Source organism: Chlamydotis macqueenii, chromosome 19, assembly GCF_036417535.1.
Source record: "Chlamydotis macqueenii isolate bChlMac1 chromosome 19, bChlMac1.mat, whole genome shotgun sequence".
NCBI lineage: Eukaryota > Metazoa > Chordata > Aves > Otidiformes > Otididae > Chlamydotis > Chlamydotis macqueenii.
In genome coordinates this window covers 3,709,091-3,726,361 of record NC_141574.1, presented here as the reverse complement: position 1 = coordinate 3,726,361, position 17,271 = coordinate 3,709,091, and the positions used below count along the sequence as shown (strand labels likewise).

The 17,271-nt window shown below is 41.4% G+C and overlaps 1 protein-coding gene and 1 long non-coding RNA gene across 3 annotated transcripts in view; both read left to right on the top strand.

Annotated features, from left to right (window-relative positions):
• Positions 1 to 4,343: 4,343 nt before the first annotated feature.
• LOC147598313 (uncharacterized) lies at positions 4,344 to 8,535 on the top strand. Of its 2 annotated transcripts, XR_015260635.1 has the most exons (3): positions 4,350 to 4,471; positions 5,074 to 5,143; positions 6,386 to 8,535. It is a non-coding gene; the product is annotated as an uncharacterized LOC147598313 (long non-coding RNA). The 2 variants fall into 2 exon arrangements; XR_015260637.1 differs by lacking the exon at positions 5,074 to 5,143 and having other exon boundaries at positions 4,344 to 4,471.
• A 5,088-nt stretch (positions 8,536 to 13,623) lies between these two features.
• MED13 (mediator complex subunit 13) overlaps positions 13,624 to 17,271 on the top strand; it is a 54,356-nt gene continuing 50,708 nt past the window's right edge. Inside the window, exons 1-2 of the mRNA XM_086762865.1 lie at positions 13,624 to 13,913; positions 15,856 to 16,090. Of these exons, the coding sequence (XP_086618991.1) occupies positions 13,848 to 13,913; positions 15,856 to 16,090 (301 nt within the window). The 5' untranslated portion in view covers positions 13,624 to 13,847. The remainder of the gene's footprint in view (positions 13,914 to 15,855; positions 16,091 to 17,271) is intronic.

The window sequence follows — 17,271 nt, the reverse complement described above, 5'->3', positions numbered from 1 at the left end:
CAAGAGATTTATTATTGGAAAGTTAGCTCTGTTGCTTGTTTCATTTGGAGAGAGCATATAAACCTGGGAATTAAAAAGCAGGAGCTTTGGAAATGGATGCCATCTTCATCTTCCATTAATTACTTGCGTAGTCTTCTCAGGATTTAGTCTTGAGGCCTTTGCTCTGGACCTGTGGAGCCAGATTGGAAGCTGTCTGAACCCATGGCCAATTACATTTGGATCACCTAAGCTAATTAATAAACATTTTCTTAAATATCTTTAGATCTTTACAGCCCTGAGTAACACAGCTTTCTTACTGCTGTCACTCAACATGGTCTGGCTCAGAGAACAGGATTTTCTCTGGCCAACAGACCTAAGATGTGATGTGTCTTGCCCTTTTCCTCCTCGCCATGCTTCTGCCCCAGTGTGCTGCGGCTCTTTTGACACATCCGGGATTGCCCTGGTTTTGTCTGTTAATGCCACGGCACCCACCACTCGTGTGTGGATAGCGTTCCTCAGGCATTTGTTAGTCTTGTCTCATCTGCAAGGAGAGGGTGCCACAAGTTATCCCTCCTAGTGTTTCTTCCTTTTTCTTTCTCTGTAGTTCTCTCAAGCCTAAATTTAGCTTTGGCTTAGGCAACCTGGTCTTTGACTTAAATCATGCAAGCTTTTTCGTAAACTAAATTTGGTCTCCTCTGTTGGCTGTGTGCGACATAGACACTTTTAGAATAACGGGGAAGTGTAGTTTAAATGGACTGAGCTCCATGGCACTTTACAAATGTAGTTGTAACTACCTGAGGACAAGTTAATAGATGATGCCATTTGATTCCTCTGACTTCTTGGCACAGCTGTTTGGTATATAAATCCTCAGTAGTGAAGTTTTCAGTTAGTTTTCAAATCCTTAAGGTGCTGTACTAGGCAAAAAGTTTATAGAACAGTGTTAAGGAAAGAAAAAATGTAATGAGACATTAAAACTGATGTGTTGCTTACCACAAGGTGTAGTCTTGCAGGTGAATCCGAAAGCAGAAAAATGGAGATAGAATTGAGTATTTTGGAGGAGCAAGGGAGGGGTCTGTTAGCCTTGTAAAGACTCTGACTATCCTACGAGGGAATCTGTCCTTTCTTACCGTCAGTATAAGGCACTGACAGCTGTCAGAAGGCATAGTACAGAGGGTGTATTTGCAGTACTTAATAGTTTAGGAGGTGCAAAATTGATTAAAAGGTAAAACTTTAAAAACGCAACATCTTCTGAAGCTTAAATAGTCTTTGCCTTTGAAAACACATAGTTGCTGGACAGTTTCTAGTGTCATTCAGTACCATCCACAGCAATCTTAGCTTTCTGATCTAGCTCCCAAAAGAAGGAAAATATTAATTTTCAAATAGATAAACAGTAGGCATCTCAGAGCAATTTGAGGTTCTCTCCTATCAACTATATAATCTTTATGTTCTAGATTAATAAACACTTCAGACGTGGGGTTTATTAGTCCAAAATATATTTATTACCTCATAAACTCAAACCCTCTCCAGTTATCATCTAATTAAACCGCAGTACTGTGCATGCTCTCTTTGGGGAGGTATTAATAATGAAATTATCTTGTGAAACAGTAATTACATACTTGGTGCATTCTTTTCCATACTTTTTTTTTCCCCAGAGTCTATGTGATGAGTGGGGCACACAGTGCTCCATTGTTTTGAGCTCTTCCAAACTCTGTAAGTATCCAAGGAAAAGCAGATTGGTTTTTTTTCCTCTTAGTAAAAGAGGGAGAAAAGTTTGTGTATTTTTGTACTTGGGAAAGGGAAGAACCAATACCACTAGGCTAGGAACAGTTATGAAACATGATTGTGCAAGCAATTTTAGCTCATGTTTTCTCCTCACTCTTTGAGGAGATTACTCACTGGAATAAAACCTACTTACGGGATCTTTTTTGTAAGGCAGTTCTTACTGCAGTTGCCAAAAAGTGAAGAAGACCACTTTATTTGCAAGAGAATATTCATTTGTGGGACTTCACTGGTGACATAATTTGAAAAAAAGGAAAATAGTCTTAAAGCCTTCCTCAGGAGAGAGATTTATTTACAGTTTTTTTCAGTGGTAAGTGTACCTACTATATTCTAGTTTATGTATGTATTCATTTTATCTGTGCTTGTGCTTTTAGCAAGGTTATCCTCCCATTTTTTCATAATACACTGGATAATTGTGTACTGAAGAGATTTCTTTTGCTCTTTTTTTTTTTTTTTCACTTACTGCAGAATAAGGTGCTCTGAATCCTGGCTAGTGTGCACTTCCCCTGCAATCAAGGAGGCACAAGGGGCAAAACAGTTTGCACATACCTTCCATGTATTTTTAAGTAGTTTCTCTCTCTAGTTCAAGTACATCTGTTGAGCAGTAATATGAGCGTGTGATTCTTGTTGACGTAGGCTCTTGCTCTACCTGACAGAAGTGAGGTTTTATTCTCTGTTGTACTTCCAGATGCTGTAGTCCAGAAGTCTGTGTTTTCAGGATCCGTGCCGGTGGAATGTCCTGCTACATGGCTGCCGTGTTGTCTTGTCATCTGTACGGCCTTTTGGTTGTTTGACTGCAATTACTGTGGCTATGCAGGTATCTGCATTTAGAGGAAGGGCGCTTTCCATCAGTTTCCTCACTGAATCTTTTAGGTCTTTCAAGGATGAGAAGTGTTTTGCCTTCTCCCTGTTTTTCTGCTCTACGACTTCTACGAGGTCTGCAGCCTTATTTAGATTAGATTGCAAAGTTATGCTTTTGTGAAACATGCTAATATTCAAACCATATCCAGTACTTAACAAATACCAATTAATCTTCCAGAAAGTTATTTATTTAAAGAAGCCTTTTTTTGACTAAGCGTGCTAGAGCTTTTCATATATGGACAAATAGAACCCAGTTTTATACTGGTCAGATCATAGATTTCTAATTTTTTTTAAATATGGTATTAAGCCGTGGTCATTCACTTCATACAAAGGGATTTGATTAAACTTCCAGCTAGAACTCCATCTCCACTCCTACACTGCAGTTGCAACTTAATGCTTTACTTGCATTTTGCAGTCATTCTGGGGCCAAGTTTTCAAGTCTTCCACATTTGGACTTTCTTCTATTTCACTGTAGAATCCTGTGAGACTTCTGCAAACGGAAAGGCCCATCATATCTGAAAGCAGATAGCATTTCTAGTACCTAATGCCTTCTAAACCTGGTGGTTTTGAGTATCTGTGTAATAAGAGTGACTCAAAGCTTTCGCTTCCTGAGCATATGAGAGCTTAGAACTTCAGAGGAACAATGAGTGTCTTATGAAGCTATTGTTACACTACTTTCCCTTCTGATCTAGTGATGGGTAGCCAGTCCTGAGACAAATATGAAAGAATTGGCCAACAAAGACCATAACATAGGTACAATTACTACTTTCCAGATTGTTAAAGCTTTATTGTTTCATGCTGTTATATATATGACTTCCAGGAGGTTGCAACACAAGTCACAAAAGGTATTCTGATTTCTGTGTTTCCAATACATCCCAATAAGATTCTATTTGCTTTATCCAGTAGTTTTCATATCCAAGCACTCACAGTGATTTAAATCAGACTGTTTACATGGATGAGTGTTATTCTTTGAAAATAAAGAATGCATGACCAGCTTCTGTATTTTTGTGAATAGATTTTTGTAAACTACAAAATAAAATGTAATAATTGTATGAAACACATATATTACAAAACCTCAAATTACTTTATCAGCCTAATGTCAAGGATTTTACCTTTTGCGATCAAACAGTCTTGTGTTCATTGTTGTCTTAGTAAAAATGGTGTCCGATACCACTTGGCCAGATCGAATAAAACATTGTTTCCATTGTATTGAATAGCAAACATCTGCAAAGAATAATTATATTTATGAGATATTGCTCAAACATACTTTTGAAAAAAAAAAATTGCTCAGGATTTATTACTGGCTTGTCAAAACCTGCTGATTTCAAAACTTTTGGCAGTCTAATGTTTCTTGTGGCTATTGATGAAAAAGGCACTCTGTGTCCACAAAACAGCAGAATGGTTCAAGGTTGTGTCTTGCCTATGCTGTCACACTAAATTGTTTGTCATTGGTGTCTAATTTGCAAACTTTAAAATTAGACACTTTTCTATTGGGTTTTTTTTTTTCCTGATGTGAATAAATACTCCCAAAGAGACGCTTGTTGTCAAGCAGTTATATCACATGAAACATACAGAAGGGTAATATTACAGTCTGAAAATACTTTAGCTAATTTACAGGCATGAAATCTGAAGATTAATTCTGGGAATTTGGGGAAGGGAAAAGACAGGTTTTTTGTTCTATTGATTTTTTTTTTTCCGTCTTGTCCTCTGTATTTTGCAGTAATTGTGAGTTCTCAGCTTATGAAAACCATTATGGCTGAAGGTATAAAGAAGACATTAAAGCTTTTGTCCACTTAACGGCAATTACTCTGGAGACAAACACAATTCTGAAGACAAATGTGATGAGCTACCTGTAAGTTCTGGTTCACAAAACAGATAAGGAGCCAGAGATACTTCTGAACTTGCAAATGAAATTTATTCTCAGTGTAATAGTTGAGCTCATTATCTGCTGCTCTTTCTCAGTGTAAAGAGTGAAATGCCCATATATATTCTATATATAACTGCTGACGTTTTCTGCATTCCTGTGTTTGCCTAAAAAGTCATGGATAATCAACTTAATTTGATGTGCAAAATATAATGCATGGATGAATTCTGATATGTATCTCTTGCCATGTGTGTGCTGTTATAAGAGACAAAAGCTTCCAGAGAAGAAACAGCAATTAAAATCTTCCTGATAATTTTCTCATCAGTTTTTCTCCAAGGACATACCTGTAGGAGGATTCTACAGACAGTGTTTGGGTTTTTTCCCCTCTGAAGGGCTGGTTCTGTGTGTGTCAGTTATTTTCTCAGAGTCTTTCTTGCTGTATTAGGAATCAAAGCTACCTTACCACTTCAGTTGTTCAGTCCCTATAATCTAAACTAGGAGAAGCTAACCTGAAACACGTACTTTTCAGACTTTTTATTATTTAAATGTATGTTTAAAATATTTTTTAAAAATCCCTACATGTGTTGCAGATGACTTATTACTGTTGTGCAGCAGAACAGGCAGGAACCAGCAGCAGAGACAGATGTGACTGGAACAGAGGTTAGCGTTTTATAAGTAATAGCCTGGGTGCAATGAGACTTACCGTCTTAATTAACTCTCTTAGAATGTTTTTAATACAACTGAAGTAAATAAGTTTAAAATCTTAATTTACTTGTCCTATCCCTATCAGTTTACTTTTTGCTTTGCTTATTTTGGATGACAAAACCCATTTTTCCCCCTATTTTTAGAGAATTTCTTACAGAATAGAGTATCTATAGTTCTAGCAAAAAGGGAAATTTTTATGGGTGAAGAGGATGAGTGATCATCCTGATCGGGTGGAAAAAAAAAAATCAGTCTGTGAGGTTAGATTTAGTTCTGTATTAGTCTGTTCCTTTCTTGGAAATCCGTACTTTTGCCAGAATATCCATTAGCATTATGTAAACTGACAAAATTTGGTCATAGCATTTCAGATGGTTGGTGTATTCTTTTGCTGGAAGGAAACAGCTAGATATTTTTTGTCATAATGTGACCAATCCACCTCTGTTTTGTCATTTTAATTGCTGTGGTTGTTTTTTTAAGTCCTCTACAGAAGGTCTTTGTAGTGACAAGTGAACAGTTTACGCTTCATAAGCAAACATAAAGAATGCTGCTGCTAATTGGAGAGGGAGTAATGCAGTTATGATTCCATCAACATTTAAGTTACATTGTTAAAGGACACGTTTTGGTTGTGTTTATGTTGCCACATAAAATTATACTCAGAGCAAATTTGGTGGGGAAGATTTTGTAACAGAAAAGATTAATTCTAGGATTAGGGGGAAGGGAGGGAGAGAGAGAAGTTAATTTTTTCTAACCCACTATACACTATTAAAGATCAGCATTTTATCATTATTTTTTGGTTTTTTTTAATAACTCTTAATTGCTGACTTGTGGAATAGCTTGTCTATGAAAATGGAAAGACTGTCACAGCCTCAAAAAAGCTCACTTTACCCTGCCCTTAAGAACTGTAGCCCCAGTGTTTCATGTTGAAGAGGCCTCTTCACAAGCCACCAGTTTCCCAAAGGAAGGAGGTGGTTATTCAGTAATTCAGTCTTTTGGATTTTTTTCCTAGATATTCTGCATGTTGTATCTGTAGACCTCTCAGCTTCTAAAAGTCTGAAGGACTTGTTTTAAACCTTCCTTTTTTCGTTAGTTACATTTCCATGGAATAGTTGGCCATGGATTAATAATTTTAGAGTTACATGCCCAAAGTTGTTTCCTCTTAATGCTGATTTTTTTTTTTTCTACCTACGTTTCTCTTCTCAGGTGATAAAATGTCTGGAGCCTCATCTTGAATACTCTTGGGAGGCCCAAAGGTACTTCTTTTTCTAGTTCACTGGCTAACTTGTTGGGTTTTTAGAAGATACAGTTTTTTAGCATCTAAACGGGGAAATCACAGCTATTTACATGAGAAGATGACAGGGCTTCCCCTCCAAAACATTCTCTGTGTAATTGCTGAAGACATTCCAAGCTACTCAAACAAAGTGTACTGTCTGCCAGTCATTACGCTCTTCTTGGAAGACCATCTGTTGCATTTCAAATATGTAAAGGTCTGCTATAATTTATTGCACCAAACAAATCAGTTTCTTTGTCTGACGTGCTGTAACTCCTGCATGTGGACTAAAGGAGTGCAGGATATTCTCTTCTGTGGCACTATAAATGAAAGGTACTAATTCATCTCAAATTTCAGAAGACCAACTAATTCCAACACTTTTGAATAATTTAAATTTATTTGGCAACAAATTGTTACCAACAACAACAACAAAAATCTGAAATACATTTTCTCTTAACTCAGCCAGAAGCACATTGCAAGATTTTTGCTTCTAGTTGAATGAACCTTTCCATTGTAGTGGTATCCGGATTTGATATATACTGATATTTGAATTTAAATTATCTTAACTAAATTATTTAATTAGCTTATCTTTATCTGAAGCTAGTAATTCAAATAAACTTTCAGTGGTAAAAAAATAAGAGTGCACAGCTATAAATGCTAGAACCTTTCTTCTGATAAGCATGCGTCCTTTACAAGGATGCGATACTTGGTTGTACGGTCTTTATATGAGTTAACTAGGATCCTTTCCATGAGAAAAAGGTCCAAGGTCAGGCATTAAATGATGATTTTGTTTGTTTTTCCTGCTGCAGATTTAAAGAGTAAGTACAGTCATTCATCTCAGATTGGAGAAAATAAGAATTGTATTTTCACAGCAGAAAAGTTCTGTTCAGCGATTTCCAACCGGAGAAATACATAACAATTTCTATCTGGTTAGGGAGTGGTCCTATCTTTTTCTCTTTCCCTTCTCCTTACTGCACAACAGCTAATGTTCTGGTCAGAAGTAATAATATGTTAGATCTTGAATGTCAGTAGCCCCAGAGATTCTGACAAGACTATTCATGTGCATTCATACGTCTTAACCAAAGCTGACACTAAAGAGAGCAAGAATTCTCATATTCCTCTTTTTATTGCCGTACATTAAACTTGAATCTTCTCTTAGAACCTCTGCTAAAATGACATAGTCACCATTTGAAAAAAAAAGCATTCTTGCAAAATCTAAACAAAGCAGCTGAACATCAGTATGGCACAGAGCAGAGTCTCCTGTGAAAACGCTCAGTGCGAATCTAAATTATTTTTTGCACCACAATTATGGACACCTTACAAATGCTGTAGGATAAATACTAATGGGAAATAAACAGTCCCCCTAATCTTATCTCCTATGAGGGGCTTTGCTATTGTCATTTTTAATTAAAAAGTAAGTGGTCTTCTAATTTCTTGAAACTGTATCGCATGTCCGTATAGGAAGAGTTGGATTCCAGTAACTTGAGCTAGTTGTTTTCTGAGAAACACACTGTGTAAGTACTCTGCTGTACCTTTTACTCTGGATATATTTATATATGTACTTGTAGTATGGTGTACAGTACATGTTTGGGTAGCTTTGCAGTGATCTGATCGTATTGTTAAAGCCAAGTCAGACATTTCTTTACAGCAGTGATATTTTTAATCTTCTTTTTAAAATTGTTTGGTAGTAGTGACTAAGGTAGACTAGGTGGCTCTGGGCATCTAGCCATTTTTAAGTAGTTAAATTTGTTAAAAATTATCTTTCTTCCCACCTAAATCCCCTTGCAACCATTTGGAGAAGAGAACTGTTGAACAGTTTCCAGTAATAAGTCCTGCTGAGACCTCTGTATCCTCCTGACAGAACTGTTGGTGCCAACTGGAGACTGACTGGCATAAGTTTGAACTCTATACTACTTGATATATTTGCTTCACATGGACCAATTACAATAATTACCACCTCTGTAGCTGAAGTTTAAGCATTCAGTCTGCACTTCATACCTCAGATTGTTGGCAATATGTTCAATCCTGTAATCTCAATTTTCTTTGAACTTGTTAAGTAGAAAATAAATACTTTGAAAAATTAGGAGAGAGTCTGAATGGAAACCAAATGCTAAATAATGCCATTGTTTTTCATGTTGCTATTGTTCTTAAGCTGCATTTCTTTCTTTTTAGCCTTTACTTCTAAAAGGTAGCATCTTCTTCTAAGTTCGTCTACGGAGATTCACTAGGAGATGCTGCAGTCCATTGACTTTTTATATTCAACAGTGGAGTATCTTTTAATGTGAATGGAAAAGCAATATGAAGTCTTACTTTTTGTTTTGATGTTTTCCAAAATATAACAATTCCTTTCAAAATAAATACTTTTGACTAAAGGAGAAAATCATCCATCCCTCATTACTTTTGGCTAGATGCGTCAATGAAAGCGTAAGTAGATAATACCAGGACAAGTGAGTAGCGTTAACCGCCCGGTTCCTAGCAATTCCACTGGTGTAAATCTGATGCAACGGGGATCATCTTCACCCCCGCCCCCACTACTGTTGCCTTTCCAAAAGACTAGTTAATTTTTAAATTGGACCAGTAGCGTTTTATAAACTGGTAAAGTTTATATTACACAAAGATGAACCTAAGATTGAGCACAAACTTACTTCACTGTATCTTTCCTAATATGAATGCACTGCACAGTGTATATACTAAAATTTATATTAAAATTTCTTCATGCAGTTTCCCTCTGGGGAGAGGAAGAGGGAGAGAAAAGGCTACATGTGACAGCTGCTAATTATGCAGCTTAATGCACTTCTGGAAGTTGCAGAGATGAGAACTATACAATAACCTATCTAAAAAATAGCTGCTGTTTTCCATAGCATTTTTTTTTCAATTTTTGAATTTTTTAATCTGCCTCCTCCTTCTTTTTGAAGGAGGCTTTCTTTCCCAAATAGCACGTACAGCATGCAAAGGGCAAGTGATGTCTCAGGTCCAAAATTTGCCAAACACAGATATGACTGTTATCCTGTGTGTCTTACCGTTATTTAGTGCTGCACGTGTGACTGGGAAAGCTGATGGCTTGTAGGTTCTGTAATGCAGGTATGAAGCAGGAAGGGAATGACTTTTAAAAAATCACTAGTTGATGTATTAGTTTTCTTTCCTCTTTTGTCAATATTTTATTCATTCTTTTTCCTATATTTATGTTTAGTAGAAAAAAAAATATGTTCTGCACTTGCCTGTGCTGGGCTCCTATATAAGTATTTACTGTGACTAATATGCAAGTACCAATGAACCGGATCTCAAAATGCATGTTACAAATGAGTAAACTGAGACACCGAAGCTGGGTTCCTCAAAACCGTCAAGTGAATCAATGCCAAAACCAGTGCTGGACACTAGATTAACCCTCTCTTCCAGACGCTGAGCTATGCTGTTTCAGGCAAAAGAAATGGATTCTCAGCTGGTGAAAATTTGGCGTCATCTTGAAACCAGTGGGGAAATGCAAGAGTCCATTTGCTGTGCATCCAGCCCACACTGAGTCATCATACTGGATTTCCGTTCCCTCTACCAAATCCAGTTTTACCAAAGGATACTTTTTCCTCTTAGAGGGAAAACTATACCAGTTCTTGGCTACTAATGCCAAAAGCTTTCTTTTATTTCCTTCAGGAGGTGTGACTTAATAACATCTCTTTGTGCAGTGAGATAATCGCTCTAACGACCAAAGAGGTGTGCTGAAACTTCGGAGGGCCTTTGCGTGCCCCTCGGCACCCGCGGCAGTGTGGAGGAGCGGGTTCTGGGCGCCGCCGCAGAGCGAATCCTCCTTGCACCGCGGTCTGCAGTCACCACGGAGAAAACCATCTGTTCCACTTGGAAAGTGGTTTGGTTCCACACGCCCTCCCCCCGCATCCCGGCTCCGTCCCCAGCTGCCGTGTTTTGATGAGCAGTGAGGGAATGAATCTCCTGCGTTAAAAATACTCTGATTCTATTTAGATAAAAAGAAGAATCTTGCTTGCCTACACTGACATACAAAAATAGTCTTACTGTGAGTAAATCTTCAAAGTTTCTCTTGGTGAAAATATCTAGCCTCACTTTTTTTTTTCTAATTTATGAATTTATTTATAGAGTGTCCTTCTTTCCTCCTACTCTATCAAGACATTTGCAGAAGGTTGCCGCTTGTCTTGTTCGTGAGTCCTGAAATAATTTGCAGGGCCTTTGAAACATCATCGTGTTGCATAGTTGTGATGCAATGTGCTGCTCTTGCATGAACGTATCATATTTTAATGTGAATGTCATGTTAGCTGAGACATCCAAGTCTTTCTTTTACTTCAGGCACTTTACACTGGCTTGTATTTTCACTTTAACTTTGCAATTAAAAAAAATCTGTATAGAGTAACTTAGAATTTTACATTCTACACGCAAGCCATTGCATTGAAAATGAGTGTGTAATATGAGAGGATTAACAAGATGCATATACTTTCCAAATACCTCTTAAAAATAGCTTTCCCTGTCACCGTAGCATCTTAATTCTGAATAATCTCAAAGTCCTTCAGCAAATCTGTGCATATAGTAACAGAGGAACCACCTACTTCATCCTCACAAACTGCACAATATGTATTTGTGCATGAAAAAAAATGGAATTTTGGAGTACGGTTCTGCTCCAGCAGATACTGTGTCTGTGGGACTGATGAAAGCATCGATGTTTCTATTAAGTATTAATGTAAGCTTTCCAAATACTTGCATATCTTTTTTAAAAGGTTCCAAGATCCTTAGCATGGAATTTGCTCCGTGGTGCAAAGCGCCAGCACGGTATTGAGCGCAGACCTCGGGAAACCTCTGCCAAGAGGCAGAATTTGCGGAAGAGGAGCCAGGGCCGGTGTTTTCTTTGCCGGTGGGACAGTCTGTGCCCGGACTTTGGCCCCAGGCGTGAGGAACGCCTCCTGGACAGCCCCGAGGCGAGCGGATGGGAGGCACTGCGGCCCCCGACGCGGTGGCGTTAGGGGGACAGCGAGCTCCGAGGCCCGGCAGCCGTGGCCTGGCGGGGAGCCGGGACTCGAACCCGCGGCCCCGCTGCCGCTGAGCCCGCCCCGAAGCTGCGGCGCGGCCCGGCCGCTAGATGGCGGCCTCCCAACGAGGAAGGCGGGCGGCTCTCTAGCGCCCAGCAAGCGCCTGGCGGCCGCGCCGCTCCGCCGCACCCTCCTCCTCCCAGCAGCGACGGCGGCCATCGCTGTGCAGGCCCACGTGACGGCGCGTCAGCCAATGAGAGCGCGGCAGGGGGGCCCCGACTCTCGTCCCTGTGGCCGCCATTAAAGAAAAAGGGGCTCGGAATTAAACGGCAGAAGAATCCTTTCCCCCCCCTCCCCGTTCCGGCCGCGACGCGACATGGGGGAGACTCGCTGAGGGGAGCTGGCTGACCAGGATGCCGCGGCCGGGCAGCCGCCGACAGAGGCACCGCTGAGGGGAAGCGAGGAGCAGAGCCGCCGGCGGGGGCTTCGGGGCACCGAATCCGCCAGCAACAGCAGCAGCAGCAGCGGCCGCCGCGTCCCTCGGTCTCGGCGGCGGCGGGGCCGGGAATTGCGGGGCTCCGAGCCCTTTCCTCCGCGGCCCTTCCGGCTGAGGAGAGCCCGGGGCTCGGCCGCCGCCTCCCCGCCCTCCCGAGGAGACCTCGGGGAGGGGGCCCTCCGCCCACTGCCCCCGCGGGGACGCCGCAGCGGGGCGGCGCGGAGCCTTCCCGCGGCAGCCGCCGGCTCTCCCGGGGACCCCTCACCTGAGGAGAGCGGGGGCCCCCGCCCCGCCGGGGGGGTCTCGGGGCTCGCTCCTCTCCCCCCGCAGAAGAGATCGCTCCCTTGAAGACTATAATTTTATATTTTTCTCCACTCCGCCCCTCTCCCCCCCTTTTTTTTTTTTTTTTCTTTATTTTTTTTGAAGGGACCAGCCTCGCAGCTGGGCTGGTGTCCCTCCCCCCCCCGCTCGAAGGGGTCTTGCGGGGTTTGGCGCGGTGGAGGGGGCCCTCCCTGCCCCGGATCCCCCCCCTTCCTCCGGCTCTCGGCGGTAACTTGGCGGGGTCCGGGCTCCCCTGAAGAGACCCGCCCAGCCGTGTGGACTTTGTGGGGCTCCCTCGGCCCCGGAGGACAGCTGGGGGGGGGGGGGGCAAGCCTCCCTGAAGACACTGCGATTTACCCCTTCCTCCTCCCCCGAAAAGACTGGGGATCGGCCTCTGGGAGACTCCTCCATCCTTCCCCGAAGAGACTTCGAGGGTCACCGCAATTTTCTCTTACCACCCCTCTCCCCTTCCCTCCTTTCTCCACGGAAGGATTTTTTTATTTTTTTTTTTTTATTTTTTTTTTTTTTTTTTTTACCCAACGGAGGGTATTTTGGTTTTGCCCTCTCTTTTTGGGGAGAGGGGCTTTCCACAGGGGAATTTAATCCCCCGCTGGGCTGCTACGGAGACTTTTGCGGCCTTTCTCTCTCAAGGAATATCTTCCCCCCCTCCCTTGCCCCCGCAGATGGTTTTTTGGGGTATACCCCAGGAAATTTTTCTTGTCCTGCCTTTACGAATTCTTCAGACTCGCCTTGCTTCTGGCCCTTCAAGTTTGTTTTTATGATTTTAAATTTTAATTTATTTGGAATATTTTTGGAGCAGGGGAGAAGAATCTGACCCCCCCACCCACCCACCCTGTTGCCCTCGGACTCCGAAGAGACGAGCCTGGATTTTTCTCTCTCCCACAGCCAGTCCTTCCCAGTCATTCCACGATTTACCCCTTTCTCGTCTGATGACTAAAGAAACAGGAGGAAGAGGAGGGAGGTTTCTGGATTAATTGCCCCTATTGGATTATTTATTTTTTCCTACTTCTCTCACTTGGCATCTGAGAAGAGAGGAAGGAGGGATGTCAACTGATTTTTACCCCTAGCCCCCCCTGGATTAATTACCCCATTTTTATTCTCTTGTTGGATCAATTACCCCTTCACCTCACCTCCTCTCCCTCCCCTCCTTATGCGAATGAGAAGACAAGAGGAACAGGGAGGATTTTGATCCTAATCTCCCGTCGTTGGATTACTTACCACCTCCCTCTTTCTGTTCTCCCCTTCCACGGTGGCTTAACCCCCCCGTTTGATATCCAGAAGAAGAGAAAACGCTCCGATTTTTTTCTTTTTTTTTTAATTTTTTTTTTTTTTTTACCCCCCTCTCCGATACCACTCTCCTCTTGGGCTATTTATCCTGCCACTATTTCGCGTGCGTGTGTGTCTGTATGTAAATCCCTTATTTAATTGTATTATTATTTGTGCGTGTGCAGAGTCCCCCCTCCCCCCTTTCCCTCTCGGTGTCTGTCTCCCTCTCCCTCTCTCTCTCTCTCTGTCTGTCTCTTTCTTTCTTGTCGGAGGCTGTGGGATAATGGCGTGTGGGTTGTGGCTGTGAGGATGAGTTCCTGCTTCGTGCCGAACGGGGCCAGCCTGGAGGATTGCCATTCCAACCTCTTCTGCCTGGTAAGTGTCGGCCACCGGCACACACACACACACACACGCACGACAGACACAGAGTGAAAGAGAGAGGAGGTTTGGGGGAGGGGAGGAAGGGGTAGTGGAAGCAAAGCAGCCATTTTTAGCATAGCTTCTGTTGGATGAGTCCTCAGAGTAGGCCCTGCCTGGAGCCAGCCAACTCTCCCATGCCCCTCTGGTTCCCCCTCCATCGCTGTCTGTCTCGCCTCGCCCCTCCCTCCGCTTTCTTCCTGGATAGTATCCTCCCCGCCGCTCGCCTTTTCCTGGCTTTCCTTGCCTGCAACTTTTCCTCCTTTCTCCCTGTCTCCGCTTCTGAACGCGGTGTTTCTCGCAGGAGGTAGGGAGATCTGCTGCTCCTTCTTCCAGCCCCACATCTCGGGGAACTTTGTCTTTTTCTCTCCCCACTCGTGACATCCCAGACAAAGCTGAGCACGAAACCTCTCCTCTTCCTTGCTTTTCAAGTGATCTGCCTTACTGCTTGTTTTTATTCTGGAGGTCTGCTTTTGGTGATGCGCTCCCTGTGAAGCGGTGGTATCTTAATGTTCTGTCGTGCACCATTTTGTAGTCTTTTAAACCCAAGTACGAAATCGTTCGAATTGTTGATTTTGGTAGCTCCCAAAGTAAATATGATTTGACTGCACTGTGATGCAATTTTTGGTGGCTGTGCTGAGCTGTTTCATCTGCTTTTTAATGCAGATTAGCTAATCTTAGCTGACTGCCTGATATTTACCATTCTAGAGATTGTTGTAGGTAAAAACCTGTGCCAAGCTGTGGTACTAATATTTTTGGATGGAGGGGAATCTGGACAGCCCGAACATGTTTGCAGCCTGCATCGGGCCTGCAGCTCCATATTAGTAACACATTTTAAAATCTTAGTCTTTCTAAAGTATCAACTGTTGCAGACTCCTTACCTTTAGTCTAAATTTCTCCTTCTCAAAGTGGGAAGGCTGCCATGTTAGGTTTAAATGTTGCAGTAATCTTTTGTGTGTTGTCATATTGGGAAGGAAAAAAAGTGACTTCTTAGCAAATGCCAGCCCACCTTGTTCTCCCTTCTCAAAGCGAACTCGGGGCAGTGCCTTCCCTATGTGCCTTAAGGTGACTGTACTCAAGTGAAAAAACTTAGTGCTAAAATTTGGTAATGGTATTGCATTGTACATAATCCAGGAATTCTCTGTTTCCCATTCCATATAGTAGTAACTCTTCTACTTTTATGGAGTCCAATGAATTTTTGCCTAGAAGGGGATTTAGTGAATCATAATGTGGACAGGAGTCTGATGTATAATTGAATGATAAAAACAGGATTTACATTCTTAAGTTGTGGTGTGAAAAATGAAAAGTGTGATAGCTCTGGGTAAAATAAATGTACTTGAGAGGCTTCCTGTGTGAGATACAGAGAATATTTTACAATGGAGAAACTTGTGAAATTGTCCAGAGTAGTAGATGACAGGAAGAATGTATGCTTGAGTGAGATTCACTATGTTACCTGTTTCCTTAGAGTAATCTTGGGTTGAAAAGGTAGCGTTATGCATAAGTAAGTAAAAAGAAGGATGTTATTTGCGAAGGGAAGTGTTTAGTAGACTAGACAGTTGCAGTCTGCAAATAATTACATTATTCACTCGTTTTTCACTTCTTTTATTTTAAATTAGATCTGACTTTTCTCTCTGTAATCTTAAAGCTGCAGTGAAAATGAGCAGCTCTTGCTTTACTGCAGTTACTAAAGGAGATTTTAAAGCAGAATCCCAGATTATTTCCAGTTTATCTTCTAAGGTACACAAAACCTACAAGTATGGTTTCTGTTAGATTTTGTTGGATTAATTCTTCCTTTCTTCCTTCCACCTGTCTATACCTGTGCTGTGTGTTGTTATAGCAGGATGCTTGTTGGGGATGTGCTTACCCCAGTATCTGATGGTTTTTCTTTTCTTTCCCTTAGGCTGATCTAACTGGGATTAAATGGAAGCGATATGTATGGCAGGGTCCAACATCTGCCCCAATTCTCTTTCCGGTCACGGAAGAGGACCCTATTTTGAGCAGTTTCAGTCGCTGTCTGAAGGCGGATGTACTCAGTGTTTGGCGCCGAGACCAGAGACCTGGACGCAGGGAGCTGTGGATATTTTGGTGGGGTGATGACCCCAACTTTGCTGACCTTATTCATCATGATCTCTCAGGTAGGAGGAAATTATCTTATTTTGGTCAGTGGAAGGATGCTGTTACGCAGGGATGTCTTAGAAATTGCCAGCCCTTAGAAGTTCTGTACTAGATGGACTGTTGTCTATAGATTAGATAAACTTATTGCTACAATCCACACCGAGCTATTATGGCAGCACAGTGATCAAACAGCTACTGTCTATGTTTAGGTCGTCTTGGACTGCTAGATGTTTCAAGAAACGAGTTTTTGCTTCCCACTTGTTTCTTTTGAAAAACAAAAAACAAGCCTATGAATTTTGGCAGCTTCTTCACAAGAAAGCTGTGCCTGTGATTCAGAAGTGGTGTCTTAAACATGTTTTGATAAGATTCCTTTTGTTGGACAATTAGAACTTTCAAGTAGTAAACTCCATTTTATTATGTAGTAAGAATTTTAGAGATCTAGGCAACTCTTGAACCAAATGGAGTTGTTTTGATTGGAAGTCAAATCATCGGTGAGAAGCCCTCAAAAGAAGGCACCTGAAGCTAGCTTGCTGTTTTCATGCAAGAATCTCTAAACCTTGTATTCTTATGATTTCTTTCTCCCTGTTTCCCAGTGCTCTGAATCTGTACCTGCTTTCAAACTTAAACATTTGAAAGACTGATGATATTTATATTTCTCAGTAATGTCGTACTTCAAATTTGACACTTTGTTTTGAAAATATTTACTTGTTGATCTCAATTCCCAAAGTAGATGGCTTTCCAATTGCTTATCAGTAAGGTGACCAAGTTAGGTTTTTAAGCTGTCTGTGGAAGTCTAGTGGTGAGGCTATACTAATTCTAGGAAAAAAAAAAAGTCACATCACTCCAATTTCCTTTCAAATAATGTACACTATTCAGGTTGCTGAAGCGTAAAATGAGACCAAGGTTTTGTGACCCGGTAACCAGAAATTGTTAATGCTGTCTGTGTTTGTGGATAAGCTGAAGAACAAACATGAATTTGGAATGTCACTGAGGAAGTTGACTTGAAACAATTTAATAAAGCGTGGAATCTTCATAGAAAATACTATGGTCGGAAAAACAATCAATACACTAAAATGATGTTTGTTTATTTTAATAATTGACTTCAAAGACTGGGATGTTGTTTGTATTACTATCTGTCCTGGAAATAGAAACTCTGAATCTTAAATGTCACATTGTATGTTGCTTGATATTTTAGTGCATT